The 15,213-nt window shown below is 41.0% G+C and overlaps 1 protein-coding gene across 7 annotated transcripts in view; it reads left to right on the top strand.

The window, feature by feature from the left end:
- The window catches only part of REPS2 (RALBP1 associated Eps domain containing 2), a 214,813-nt gene that overhangs the window by 107,423 nt on the left and 92,177 nt on the right, over positions 1-15,213 (top strand). For 6 of the 7 annotated variants that reach the window (XM_019418004.2, XM_019418001.2, XM_019418006.2 and 3 more), the window contains exons 8-11: positions 661-803; positions 6,105-6,199; positions 12,627-12,696; positions 14,069-14,122. In XM_019418004.2, the coding sequence (XP_019273549.1) occupies positions 661-803; positions 6,105-6,199; positions 12,627-12,696; positions 14,069-14,122 (362 nt within the window). The remainder of the gene's footprint in view (positions 1-660; positions 804-6,104; positions 6,200-12,626; positions 12,697-14,068; positions 14,123-15,213) is intronic. The other variant, XM_019418002.2, reaches the window with a different exon arrangement.

Here is a 15,213-nt window from a genome sequence, read left to right as displayed (position 1 = left end):
GGGAAACAATGACTGAAGCAGAGATAAGCCTTTTCAAGACTCTTCCTTTCTGCCTTGCTGTCTTATCTGCTTCCAGCCTTCCCAAGTTGCTAGTTTTATCTGAAAACCTAATTTAACCAGTGTTTATTGAACTTACTTGTATTTTCCCAGGAGGGAATTCTCAAGCAAATTTTTTGGTACAACATTTATGTGACTTAAAAACTTTAAGGTTTTTCCTTAAAGCTGGAAACCCAAGTGCTTATTTGTGGGCCCGGGTACGTGTATAACGTCTGGGACAACGACACAGGCCGAGGTCAGCCCTTCCTTCGACTACTGTGGGCACCGGGTCTGGAGCTCTTCATGCTGCCCGGTTATTGAACGACTCTCAACCAACTGGCCTCATTTTCCTTTTCGTGCTCTAGTGTCTTGTCTCATGTGCTCGGTGTTGTAAAACAGACCTCCCGCAGAACCCAAGGAGTGTAAAGTCTTGTTTACAAAGGGCCACTGGTGCCAGCGCTCTTGATCAGCATTTGTCCTCCAAGTGCCCCCTGAGATTTCATAGGAGTTTGGGGACTTTGCAGGGCCACCCCCAGCGACCTTGGGAGTTGTGTTTGCATGTATGAGGCTGAGTAACTTTTCCTCTAAGCCCCGTGTTAGGTACTTGTGACATGTTGTATTTAGGGAACTGAGTGATGCTGACTGTGATGGAGCCCTGACCCTGCCTGAGTTCTGTGCTGCGTTTCATCTCATTGTGGCCCGGAAAAACGGCTACCCGCTGCCAGAGGGCCTGCCTCCAACTCTGCAGACAGAGTACCTGCAAGCAGGTAAGGCCTCGTCATAAATCCTAAACCTTGGGCATTTTCCATCCAGACGTTATAAGAACCTTTTGTGCCTTAAGGTGGTATCCAGGTACTTTGCAGAGTCCTTTGTATCTAAAGTAACTGTCCTTTAACTGATATTAGACTCTCACATCTTATAATATGAGTAATAGGGAGGATGTGGGTAAAGTGTGAGTTATCTGTTACTCCTATTCTGGTGCTCTCTGGGTGGATTTGAATCAGTCCCTTACCCTTTTGTGAAAATTACCGAGTAGGCAAGAACTAAACCTCTCAGCTGATACAAAATGAACAGGAACATCTTCCTGTAGAGCCAAGTTCTGATTTGGCATCTTTAGGTACACCCCAGTGTCCCCAAGTGGCTTGGGGCAATGGAATAGAACTCTTATACCTAATGAAGAAGTTAAAAATTACATGCCATGAAATGTGTCGAGTGCCGTAATCTCAATGTACTCTTGATGAAGTTTTACATCTGCATATACCCATGTAGCTGCAATCAGATAAAGATAGAAAATCCCACCACACCACAAGGTTGGAATAGAGCTCTTTGTCTTTCTCCTTAATAAAGCTATTACCCCCAAACCCTTTTGATAAGAAAGAGTCATGGTGAGTCTAACATTTTTATCCATTCTTTTGGAAGACTGGAAAATTAAGTGTCTCTTGCCCTTTTCAAAGGCAGTGGGCAATGATACAATTTCTGTTACTCAGAGAAGTATAGCTTCCATTGAAAGGGTCCAGAAACAACTGGTACTGTCAGTAACCTTTCTTTAGGGAAGGTCTCTTAAACACATGAGAGCTAGTCATGGATGATTATTGGCAGGAAGGAGCAATGTCTAAAGAAACTGTGATTAGTCATTAATAGAGTGTAAATTTTGTGGTTAGATCTAGTAAAGGCCCTAGATTATCATGTCTTGTCCCCTCATAACAACACTATATTCAAAGTGGCCAATGACTAATCTAAGTCAGTCTTGGGTTCTCTGACTTTTAAATAAAAAGTTTGTCATTTTCTGTATTTGGTAGTGAGGGGATCAAGGCCCAACCAAAGGGAAGAGAGCAAGTATGTGGCTGGTGCCAGTGGCACGTAAACATGTGGGGGAAGAGTGACCCATTATTCTGGGATCTTTCCCAAATGCCTCATAAAATGTATGCACGGGAGCGTTCAAAGAGTAGAGACTACTACTCATTTAAGAACTTAGACTTTGCTAATAGCAGCTGCTTTCTGACCGCAGCAGGCCGTATACCCTTCCTTCCAGGCTGGGGGAGACCCTCATGGGTCCCCAGGAACTAGTTTGCAGCTGGGCACCGTGACACGCTGCTCCATTTCCTCTTTGGTGTCTCTCTCTCTCTCTCTCTCTCTCTCTTTTCCTTTTTCTCTTTGTTTCTTTTGGATTGAGGCAAAGAAGCACTAACAATCTCGGCAACTGCACAAGTTTCATAACCAAGTCAGTACAGGGTCATCCAGGAGCCCCTTCTCCTGAGAGCAGGGCCACATGGGACTTTGTCTCTCTCTAATGTGAACAGCTAACCAGAGGGCCAAGGTCTGCTCCAGGGCTATTTAGTTATATTTAATACATCACTGTTGCCTATTGTCAGCCCTGGGGAGAGTCCTGGGTAGCTTTATCTCCCGTGCCCACACTTAGCTTTCTGTTTTTGGGTCTTGATTAATGCTGTTGTATTGTTGTGATGCCCTCTGGCCATGGAACCTATGCCAGGTGTCGGGACTCCTTGTTTGACAAGTCACTTTGTAGATAACCAAGTGTTTCACAGACTGTTTCAAAAGTCACTAATAAAAAAATTTTTTTTACCTCGCCCCCCTACCCCCAGGTACAAAAATATTTTATTTTATTTTATTTTATTTTATTTTATTTTATTTTATTTTATTTTATTTATTGTTTGGCCCACCTTTAATTAATTAATTAATTGTCAAGTTGGGTAACATACAGTGTATACAGTGTGCTCTTGGTTTCAGGGGTAGATTCCCGTGACTCATCGCTTACATACCACAGCCAGTGCTCATCCCAACAAGTGCCCTCCTCCATGCCCATCTCCCATTTTCCCCTCTCCCCCGAGTGGCTAAAATTAACAACTCAGCAAACAACAGGTGCTGGTGAGGATGTGAAGAAATGGGAACCCTCCTGCCCTGGTGGTGGGAATCACTAATAAAAATTAAAAAAATCTGAAAGCCCTGAGCAAAAAGTGTGTTAACGGAAGTCAAGTAGCATTTTGATTCCTTTATTGCTGCAAATGACTGCTTTTGTCTTGCTTATGGGGGGGGTGGAGTCTGTAAAATAGAGTGCCAGTCAAGAGGCACCTTCCTTTCGTTTGGAATGAAGCCCCTTGTTTGTTCCTGGTCTTTGGTGGAGGCTGTCAACACATATTTATACAGCAACAACTGAGGAATCCATGACATACCCTTTAATTAAACAAAGACTTCACATCATTTCCAGGGCTTGTGGGATTAATCATAAATAATAATTATATAGTTCTAACAAAAAACCTGAGAGATCTCTTAAAGCCTCATCAGGCTCAGTGATGGTATATTTTAGGCAAACCCTGAGGGTTTTAGCAGTTAACTTTTTAATGCTTTATCACTCATGCTTATCTTTATATACAGCTCAAGAAAATGGCCAGAACTGTCTAGGTTTTCTCTGTGCTTTTAGACTTTGCAAAATATGAGGGATTCTGTTCATTTTGGTGGTTCATTTTTATGGTATCCCACCTGTTTCTTTTTAATGTTTATTATTTTTGAGAGAGAGAGAGAAAGAGAAAGAGACAGACAGCAAGCGGCGAAGGGGCAGAGAGAGAGGGAGACACAGAATCTGAAGCAAGCTCCAGGCTCTGAGCTGTCAACATAGAGCTCGACGTGGGGCTCGAACTCACAGACCGCAATATCATGATCTGAGCTGTAGCTGGCCGCCCAACCGACTGAGCCACCCAGGGGCCCCATCCCACCTGGCTTTTTTAAAAGCTTAGTTCCTGTTCCAACTTTTTTTCTGATTAGCCTACATTCAGTCTTTTACAAAAATGTAATCCAGTTTTCAACAAGGTTGGTGAAGAGTATAAATTTGGTTGATACCATCATGCATTTACAATTACACAAGCTTGTTTTCAGTAAAATAATGAAACAAACTGTTGTGTCTGAGTTTTTCCCTAACAGTGAAAATGAAAGGGCACCGTTGGAAGGAAAAGTTGGTTATTTGATAGCTTACCCGTGGGCCTTTTGATATTTTCCTGTCTGGGTGACTGGGTGGATTCTGGTATAGATTTTTACTGTAGAGTTTGTTAAAAATAATTATGTGAGAGGCACTGTGTTATTCTTTGTGGTCAGAATGCTGCATTCAGAAGAGTGTTCCTACTGTCATGGAACTTGCTGGCAGTTAGAGGATCGATGTTAAATAAACTCACATACTTGTAAATTGGAGGCAGTGGTAGGTGCTGTGAAGGGGAAGTTCAGCTGCAGCAAGAGGGTGCGTCACCTCAGGGAAGGCTTCCTTAAATATTTGAGCTGACATGTGAAGGGTGAGCTAAGGGCTGTGTAGGTGAAGGAGGGGGAAGAGTAGGCTGTGGGCAGAGGGGACAACAGATCTACTGCACAGGCCCTGAGAGGCGGCTTGGAGCGTCGGAGGCATGGAGACTTGAGGCCACAGTGGCTGGAGTGCAAGGAGCCGGGCCTGGAGGGGCTGAGGATGAGGCTGAAAGGGCAGGTAGGGAACAAATCACTGGCAATGACGTTGATGGGTTTTAAGCAGGGAAGTGCCCCAATCAGATTTGCTGTTGGAAATGATCGTGCTGCTTGCTGACTGGAGAGCAGGTTTTGAGGAGCAAGGGTGCAAACTGAAAGACCAGGTTACTGGAGCAGTCCAGCCAGGACCCCAGGGCCTGTCACTAGGGAGGTGACAAGTGGAGTTGGAGAGATAGGGACAGGCTAGAAAGAGATTTAGTAGTTAATGATGGCATTTGTAGTTTTTGAAAGCGTTACCTTTTTACATAGCAAGACCCGCTCATGATAAAGCTTTAGTCGTGTAATTCTACTCAGATCACTGATTGGTAAGCTAGAAACAGAAATCTCATCTTGGTTAAACCTGCTCTTGTGGCCAGATAGCAGAATGGTACTTGGAAAGTTGTTTTGCTGAGTTTTTACCAAGGAAATGAGACCCCCTAGTTTAGTCAGACAAATCGCCAGGGCCCACGGTTTGCCCTACCTGATATCAGTGAAATTCAAACCAGAGTAAGAAAATGAACAATTTAAGGTGCTTGTACTCAACTGTACAAGTTGAGTAGCTGTTAGTCATGGCCAGTACTTTACTGCAGAGGGAAGTTGGCATTTCAGACGCTGGTGGAGGTGGGAGGGTGAGAAAGGATTAAAAACAATGTCAATCCATTTTGATGTTTGAGTCAAAAATTTTTTTAAACACAGCATTAAAATTTTGATTTCTTAACAGCTGGTCTTGACAAATTTGTAGCTTCTGGCCATTGTCTGCCATGATCTTCTTTTCCTCCTTGGGATATTGACCAATTTTCTGGTTGAGACATTTCCTTCCTAATTACTTGGTGACAAAGTGGTGAAACAGAATCTGCTTCCCAGAATTGGTGTGTTGAGTATCAGTTTACCAAGTAGCACGATCCACTCAGCTCTCCAGCTAACCTAACAGCCTCTGTCACTGTTCTGTGTTCGAAGAAGCCCATAATGTGATTCTTCTTTCCTTGTAACTCAGCAAGAACTTGTGCTCTTATTTTTGTTATTCTGCTAAACGAAAGAAATGGATATTTTAGAAAGTCTTCTGGGGCACCAGTCATTGCAAGATCTTGTCTATTTCCAACAACAATAGCTAAAATGAAGTATTTCCATAGTTAATGTTTATAGCGTTAAGACTCTCCCCATAGTTGGTGCCATTTAAAAATTGTGCTGGTAGCATAGTTAAAACTTCAGTATTGTGATAGCGAGGGTCACTGCTATGTTACAACGTAAATGCTAAAAGCATGTACCTTCCAGCAGGACTGCTGGCAGTTCAAGTTCCTGCTCTTCCATTTACCAGCTATATGACCTTGAGTAAGTTGCTTAGCTTCCCTGCTCCTCAGATGCATCACATGTAAAATGGGGAGGCAGAAATAGTATGTTGTATATGTAAGGAACTTAAAATACTACCTCCTCGTGATTAGTGCCATAACTAGTATGTCAGTGCTGGCTGATTTATTGTAATATTTAACAGGCACGGAAAAGCTGATAAGAAACAATGCCTGCTATGAATATAGTATATGTTCTTATGTATTCTTTTTGCTTTTTCTTAGCTTTTCCTAAGCCCAAGCGGGAGTGTGCATTATTTGATTCTTATTCTGAGTCAATGCCTGCAAACCAACAACCCCGTGACTTGAATCGGATGGAGGTAAAAGGTCCTCATATGTTAATAAATAAGGGTGTGTGTGGAATTAAATCCATAAGCGTATGTTCTTTATAAACTCCTGAAAATCCACTTTCATAACATTTTCTCATCATGCTGTGTACTTACGTTGAGGCTCAACCTTTCAAATCTAGACACCAGATATAGCTTATAATTATTTGTTTTCTTTTCTCCCTAGAACTAGATTTAGTGAAATAAGCAAAGTAATCTCTTGACCTTCTAGGGGTGAAATTTAGGTATAGAAAAACTAAGCCAGAAGAATGCGAGCCAAGTTGTTTATTTTAACCAAGCTTTAATTTTGATGTTTATTTATTTTTGAGAAAGAGAGCGTGAGTGAGTGGGGGAGGAGCAGAGAGAGAGGGAGACACAGAATCCAAAGCAGGGTCCAGGCTCTGAGCTGTCAGCACAGAGCCCGACATGGGGCTCGAACCCACGAACCATGAAATCATGACCTGAGCTGAAGTCGGACGCTTAACTGACTGAGTCACCCAAGCTTTAATTTTGAAGTAAACATTGTAAAGTTGTATTTTTAGTAGTTGAGTATGAACAAGATCTAACGGACCAGAACAGTTTTGAGAGGAAGTTTGAGAACTGTGTAAAAGGACCCCAAGTCACATTTAAAGCTACCTTCTCCCTCAGAGTTTTTAGCGTTTAGACCAAATGAAGACTGGTTTGGATTATCTCAAGAGAAACCTGTAGAATTCCTACAATGTTGGGCCTTGATGTTGTTGGGGCCTAGCCACGTGCATAGTGGTCCTTAGGTATGCATCAATAAGTAGGAGTCATCGTTGTTATTGTTAATATCAGCACAGTCTTCATCATCATCATCGCCATTATGATTGCTGTGATGACAGCTTATGACATCTGTTCCCATCCTAAAAAAAACAACTCTGGAAATGTGTAATAAATGGAGGTTTATTCATAGGCTGCTATCGTCCTCAGACCCCGGTTAAAAGTGTTGCAAGATGATGGAAGTCAGAGGCAGGATGCAGGACCATTTGTTTAATTTCTTGCAACTGTGTGTGATTATTTCTTCTTTTCCGTGGGGCTCTCAGGCAAAAATCTGTGCTGCATTGGCATCCTCTGCTCCTCTGTGAGGGAACTGGCCTGCTTCTGCAGTGCTTCCTCTGATAACACCTCTCTTGGCCTCTCTGCTACTCTTTATTCAAGTCATGGCCTCTGTTACTTTCCTCAACAGATCTCTACTCGAGGGAAAAAGGTATAAAGTGGTATCAGGAGTGATAGATGTGCATTTGAAGAGTTTTAGCTTTTTACATTTCTCATTTTGCAGAATGCATATGACGGAGAAGCAAGTAGACTAGTTAGCCACTTTTCACGGCGTCTGTGAACTCGGGGGCTGCTGGCAGTGTCCGGAGGCTTGTGTAGTTGCCTTGCTTTTGTTTGTTGGCTATGGGTCCCCCTGCTTGTGTAAACTTATGAGGTCGTTAGGTGTTTTATTAAAAAATGTCGTAAGCTCTTATTATTTCTAGAATGCACTCAGGTGGTCTCTGCCCTTCCAACAGAAATAATGCTGTGTTTTAGAGAAATTAATTACTGGCTCGTGTTGCTTTCCCCCACGTAGTCATTTATCATCTTTCTAAAAGGAAAGGAGCAAATATACAGTTAGCTGTGAAGTCTATAAATGCAGATGCTTTCACACACACTCTGATGTCCTTGATGACATTTTTGATGTTCAACTTTATGGACGTGATGTGCAGCTAGTTTTATGTTACATACTTTTCTATACTTTAACTGGCTCTTTTGGTGGGGGTGGGGGTGATTAAAAAGTCTTTGCTTTGCCGTGTCCAAACGAGAGCAAACCAACAACAACAAAAACTCTTTCCCAACAAAATCGTTATATTCCAGAGTGGAGTGCTTTTAGATAATGACGTAATATACAGAATTCACGGCCAAAGTAATGAGGTTAATAGATGCTTTGGCCATTCAAGAAGTATGCGTCAAATTTAAGTAGCTAATGATTAAATATTCCAGTTTCTTCTATTTCATTCATTGTTCTTTCTACCAGTTTTTTTAATCTCTCATGAATGCATGCGTGGGATTTAAATAGCTCTTGGGACTAGCCCTGTGAGGAATGGGTCCATACAGGTGTTGGTGCCATGGAGAAAGCTGTAACTGATTCAGGTCGTGAGAAGTTTGCTCAGTAGTACAGATCAGATCTCCAAACAGCAGAGCTGTAACCATGTACTCGTTTCCTTCAGGAATTAAAGATAAATTTCAGGTAAAGTCCTCTTTAGTATGCTTCTTAAAGTTTTATTTTATTATTATTAATTTTTTTTTATTTTTGAGAGATAGAAAAAGTGTGAGGGGGGTGGGGCAGAGAGAGAGAGAGAGAGAGAGAGAGAGGGAGGGACAGGCAGAATCTCAAGCAGGCTCCAGACTGTCAGCACGGAGCCCGACGTGGGCTTCGAACCCATGGACTGCAAGATGATGACCTGAGTGAAAGTTGGATGCTTAATCGACTGAGCCACCCAGGCACCCCATAGCAGTGCTTCTTAGATTACTGGATTTTTCTCTTCTAAGCAGCTTTACTAAAATACAATTCACATAATATACTTATCTAAACTGTACAATCCGATGGTTTTTACTGTATTAACAGAGTTGTGCAGCCATCAGTACAGTCTAATTTTAGAACATTTTTCATCACCTCAGAAAAGAAAGCCCATACTCATTAGCAGTCACTCACTATTCCCTCCTCCCCCAGCCTTTGGTAATGAGTAATCTCTTTTCTGTCTCTGAGTTTGCCTGTTGTGGACATTTCATATAGAGTCATACAATATCTGGTTTTTCTGGTACTGCCTTCTTTCCTGTAGTATGTTTTATTTTATTATTATTATTTTTTTTAAGTTTTTTTTAATTTATTTTTGAGACAGAGAGAGATAGAGCATGAACAGGGGAGGAGCAGAGAGAGAGGGAGACACAGAATCTGAAACAGGCTCTAGGCTCTGAGCTGTCAGCACAGAGCCTGACGCGGGGCTCGAACTCATGGGGACCACAAGATCGTGACCTGAGCCGAAGTCGGCCGCTTAACCGACCGAGCCACCCAGGCGCCCCTCTTGTAGTATGTTTTAAAGTTCATGTCGTAGCGTGTATCAGCGCTTCATTCCTTTTCATTGCTGAGTAGTAGTCCATCGTGTGGATCTGCCACGTTTGTCCATTCTTCAGCTCATGGACGTTTGGCTTGTTTCCACCTTGGGGCTGTGAGGAAAAAATGCTACTGTGAACATTCATGGACCAATTTTTGTGTGAACGTGATGTTTGGAGTTCCCTTGGGTGCTTACCTAGGAGTGGAACTGTGTGTCATATTGTAACTTGTGTTCAACTTTTTGAGATACTGCCAAAATGCTTTCCCAAGCACCTACGGTATTTTACATTCATCTACCAGTAATGTGTGAGGCGTCCTATTGCTCTATGTCCCTGCTAACGCTTTTTATTGCCTTTTTTATTTTTGCCACCTTAGTGGGAGTGAAGTGGTATTGATTTTTCGTGCTTTTGGTTTAAATTTCCTGATGACTACTGATGCTGAGCATCTTTTCTTGTGCTTATTAGTTATTTGTATATCTTCCTTGGTGAAATGTCTATTCAGATCCTTTGTCCATTTATAAATTTGGTTATTATTGAGTTGTGTTTGTACATTCTGAATGTAGGTCCCTTATTAGATACATAATTGGCAAGTATTTTCTGTCTTTGGTTGTTCTTTCTTTCTTTCTTTTTTTAAATTCAAGTTAGTTAACATATAGTGTAGTATTGGTTTCAGGAGTAGAACCCAGTGATTCATCTCTTACCTATGACACCCAGTGCTCTCATCCCAACAGTGCCTTCATTCATTTAACACACCCCCACCCCTCCAGCAACCTTTAGTTTGTTCTCTGTATTTTAGAGTCTCTTATGGTTTGCCTCCCTCTCTGTTTTTATCTTATTTTTCCTTCCCTTCCCCTATGGTCATCTATTTTGTTTCTCAAATTCCACAGATGAGTGAAGTCCTATGATACTTGTTTTTCTCTGCCTGACTTATTTATTTCACTTAGCATAATACCCTCTAGTTCCATCCACGTTGTTGCAAATGGCAAGATTTCATTCTTTTTCATTGCTGAGTAGTATTCCATTGTATATATAAACCACATCTTCTTTATCCATTCATCTGTCAATGGACATTTGGGCTCTTTCCATACTTTGGCTGTTGTTGAAAACGCTGCTTTAAACATTGGGGTGCATGTGCCCCTTCGAATCAGCATTTTTATATCCTTTGGATAAATACTTAGTAGTGCAATTGATGGGTGGTAGGGTAGTTCTATTTATAATTTTTTGAGGAACCTTCATCCTGTTTTCCAGAGTGGTGACACCTACCTGTGTGTCTTCCCACCAGCAGTACAAAAGGGTTTGCCTTTTTCTGCATCCTCGCCAACATCGGTTGTTTTCCTGAGTTGTTAATGTTAGCTATTCTGACAGGTGTGAGGTAGTATTTCTTTGTTTTTTTTCTTTTCTTGAGAGTGTCCTCTGCAACACAAGTGTTTTTTATTTTAATGAGGTCCAGTTTGTTTGTTTTTTTCTTTTGTTGCTTGTGCTTTTGGTGTCCTAGCTAAGAAACCACTGCCTAGCAGAAGCTCACAAAGACTTAGTCCTATATGTGGCCTTCCAGGAGTTGTATAGTTCTAGGTCTCACATTCAGGTTCGTGATCCAGTCCGAGTTCATTATTGCATATGCCGTGAGGAAGAGGTCCACCTTCATTCTTTTGTATATTCTTTTCGCATCACTTATTAAAAAGACAACTCCCCCGCCCCCAATTGTTTTGTACCTTTGTTGAAAATCAGTTGACAAATGTGAGGGTTTATTTATGGATTCTCGGTTCTGTTCCATTGAGCTACATGGATGTCGTAATGCTAGTACCACACTGTCTTGATGACTGTAACTTTGTGTTAAGTTTGGAAATTGAGAAGTCTCAGTCTTTCAGTTTTCTTCTTTTGTTGTTCTTCCTTTTAAAGAATATTTTTGCTCTTTTGGGTCCCTTGCATTTCTGTATGAAATTTAGGACAAGCTGTTCAAATTCTGCAAAAAAGCGAAGAAGGATTGCACTGAATCTGTAGATGAATTTGGGGAGTATTGCCATCTTAACAATATCGAGTCTTCTGACCTGTGAGCATGGGATGTCTTTCCATTTCTTTAGGCTTTAAAAATTTCTTTCAAAGGTGGTTGTTTTGGAGAACTTTTTATATGTTCTACTCCTAAATCATTTTCTTCTACCTAGGTATCTAGTTTATAATCCAGGTGGGAGAAGAAAATGAAAGAAAGGCACTGTTAAGATACATTCTCTGTTCTGTTGGAGACAGTAGACTTTGAATAGGAAATTCTATCTGGAGGCTTCATGGTAATGCCAAGAATGACCTGCCTGAGGATTGTTAAATCCTAGATCAGGTTACCGCCAAGCAGCACTGAACTGCATTCTTTAAAGCAGTTGAAAAACACAAGTATTGCTTATCTCACTGGGGTTGTTCAGATTCTGAAAGGCAAACCAGTGAACCTTCTGGAGCACCAGATTGCTCCAAGATTTACTCTGCTTCCTATAAGTTTTATTTGATTTTTCTGAATATGTTTAAAATAAAAAGAATATCAAAAGGCAGATAGTGACAAGTCTTCCTCCCATTCTGTTCCCCATCTACTGAGTCACCCTTCGATTTTTATGTATCTTTCCAGAATTTGTTTATATATAGTAAATACTAATAAATATTATTCTGTAATCTTATCTAAGGTCACAGAGTGCATATTTAGACTTTGTAAGAAATAAATTCATAGCAAGTAGATTTTAAACAAAAATTTAAAGGAATCAGTACTTGATCAATTTGGGTATTCTATCTCATTAGTATTACTGAAGACTTCCCCTAAGTGAGTTAGGAGAAAATTTTGTTCTGGTCATCAATAAAATTACCTTATTCCTTGACAAGTGAAACAGTACAGAAAGTGCAGGTTTGTTTTTGGACAGAATGGGCAAATGCTACACAGTTCTCTGGCTGAATCCCAAACCGGGTTCAGATTTAATGTGCATTCTATACATCTGCCTAAATCTGAATCATTTTTTTCCTCTGCACATGTAAATTTCTTTAAAAAATTAAAAAAAAAAATCTCTTCACGCAGGGTGGGGCTCAAACTCAAAACCCTGAGATCAAGAGTCATGGGCTCTACTGACTGAGCCAGCCAGGCGCCCCACATGTAAACCTTCAATACAAATTAACTTATACCTCCCTAGGAACCCTCCAAAATAAAAAAGTATTAAATGTCAGGGTTTACTGAAGCCAAAATATTGGCAAGATGTGTAGCTTTTAAAGCAATTTCATCATATGTACACATAATGTAATTTCCATTTCAACTTGTATAATGTATTTACTTTTCTTTTCCAAGAAGCTATCTGTTAAAGACATGGCTGACTTTCCTGTCCCAACTCAAGATGTGACTAGTGATGACAAACAAGGTATGAAAAGAATGAGTTTTCTTCCTTCAGGGACATTCTACCTGTGTTTCTTCATCCACTTCTCTTGGAATGGCTGATTTCGGGAGCATGTGGTAACAGGAACTTCCAAAGCCCCTCAACTCATTGGCCCCTTACTCACCTGTCCTGACCCTTTACTTGGAATTTGGTCATACTGATTAGGAAATGACTGGAAGCTGAAAGAATTGAGAGCGTAACATCTTGGGTTGGCAGAGGTGATCCCAGAACATCAGTACAAACGCACATTTGTATACAGGTCTAATCCTTGAGGAAGTTATCTTTCTGGAGAGAGTTTCTGTCCTTTGGATTTATCTTCTGTTACTTTGTGGATGTGAAGCTGTGTCGGGAAGCCAGCGGTAATTTGTCTATCTTACCGGGCGAGTGAGAAGCAGCACAGCTCAGTTTTCCATGTTAGCGCTACCATTAAGCACAGAGATGAGTTGGCCTGGGAATATTTAGAACAGGAGGACCTCTCCCCACTCCCACCACTCCATATAATGCTTTATAATCTACCAGGTCCTTCCTCATTTACTGCCTTACTCAGTTCTCACAAAGCCAAACAGAGGCTAGTATGTTTTATCACCTAAAATTTAGAGATGAGTAAACTGAAATTCAGGCAGTAGGAGTCATTTGCTTAATAATAAAAAGAGTGGAGGTAAGAATAAAGATTTTCTGAGTCTCAGGCTAGTATTCCTTTTATTAGCTGATACTGATTTACTACCCATGAATGAGAGGCTTATCAGAAGGGACTAAAAATCAGTGAAGCTATTTCAAGTTTTGTTGTCGAGACCTGCCACCGATGCAACCTTGTACAGGAGTTAAACATGAAAAGTAAGTTTTCCATTAGGAAGCAATGATCGCTTGCTCTCTATTTAAATCTTTGCTCAGGAGAGGCAGGCAGAACTAGACATTTTTTGTAGCAGTGTGTACTCTGATCACGTTCTTTCCTAGCGGGTCTTAGCCTTGATTGTGCGTTGGAATGACGGGTCTGAAAGTACTAAAGCCCGCATCTCACTCCTGGAGAGATTCTGATGTCATTGGTCTGGATGTCAAGAATGAAAGGAGGAGATTTCTGGCGCTTCCTGGTAATACTCCTCCTAGCCACTAGAGGCGCGCTCGGTTGAAAGTTGGTAATTCGGCTATGTTCTTTGTGGGATGAGAACCTATTTCCCTACTTCAAGGGGTCTCTATTGTTTGGGTGCTGTAGCAACTTACAGAGGTTTGTAACACCATTTTCATAAGTGATGACTAGGGATTCTTTGCTTTAATATAATGTGCCTAAGAAATAAAATTTTACGGTTTTGTTTTCTTTTCTCCTCCTTTCTCTTGTTCCTTAAAAACAAAACACGTCTAGGTTTGAAAAGTACTGCGGATGAAGCCTTACCAAAGGACGTGTCTGAGGATCCAGGTAGGAGAAAACAATTTTAATACATTTTTGTGTAATTGTTTTCTAATTTAAAAAACCTAACAGTGTCAGTGAGTAGAAAATTGATGGTTGTGTATGTTTCTCTCTAAATATTTGCCTTGGGTTTTATTGTAATGAAACCTTTGGTTGCTTTTTATACCTGAAAAGAGGGTGGTTTTTTAATTTTATTTATTTATTTATTTGTTTATTTATTTATTTATTTAAAAAAAATTTTTTTAATGTTTATTTATTTTTGAGACAGAGAGAGACAGAGCATGAACGGGGGAGGGTCAGAGAGATAGGGAGACACAGAATCTGAAACAGGCTTCAGGCTCTGAGCCATCAGCACAGAGCCCGACGCGGGGCTCGAACTCACGGACCGTGAGATCATGACCTGAGCCGAAGTCGGACGCTTAACCAACTGAGCCACCCAGGCACCCCGGTTTTTTATTTTTAAGTTCTGAATTTAGGTTTCACCAATAGGAGCACTCAGTTTGAAGTTAGAGTCTCATTGTTACTTTTACTGTAAAATTGGAAAGACTTGGAGTTGAGAAGATTTCAGTAAGCCATTGTGGTTTCTGTGGAGTAAGGAGCTAATGAGGTAGATCAAGTGGAGGCCCACAGTTGAACTTCTCCATTTCCAAAGCAGAAATCTCCAATGTTTTCATGAAAATTCACCACCAGGAAGGCAAGTAAGTAAATGTGCTTCTACATGGAGGAGATTCCAAGGAGAAAAAGAAAAGGTGTGTTTGCCCACGTTCTTGGAGAGTCAGCACTGGGTCTGTGAACCAGGGAGATGGCCAGGCCTGTGTCCTCAGCTCTCTTGATGGGAGCCATCACTGAACTAAGATGAACCTAGTTAAAAACAAACTGGCTAGGGAGGGCGTTACTATTTGGAGCTGCGGTTATGAGGACATGAAAGAGGTTGCTGCATTCTTATTGTTCTCTCTCATAATATTTAATAAGTAAATCATGTTTGTTTGGGTTAGTTAGCTATCATCCCAAGCTTATTTGTTTAAAGTTGGAACAAAGGAGTCGATAGAACATTGAGGCTTATGCTATAGTACAGTTTTCCCCAGACACCAAGTTCATTT

The sequence above is a fragment of the Panthera pardus genome, unplaced genomic scaffold (genome assembly GCF_024362965.1).
Source record: "Panthera pardus isolate Hobbes unplaced genomic scaffold, ASM2436296v1 HiC_scaffold_27, whole genome shotgun sequence".
NCBI lineage: Eukaryota > Metazoa > Chordata > Mammalia > Carnivora > Felidae > Panthera > Panthera pardus.
The sequence above is the reverse complement of the archived record's forward strand: the minus strand, read 5'-3'. Positions and strand labels throughout refer to the sequence as shown.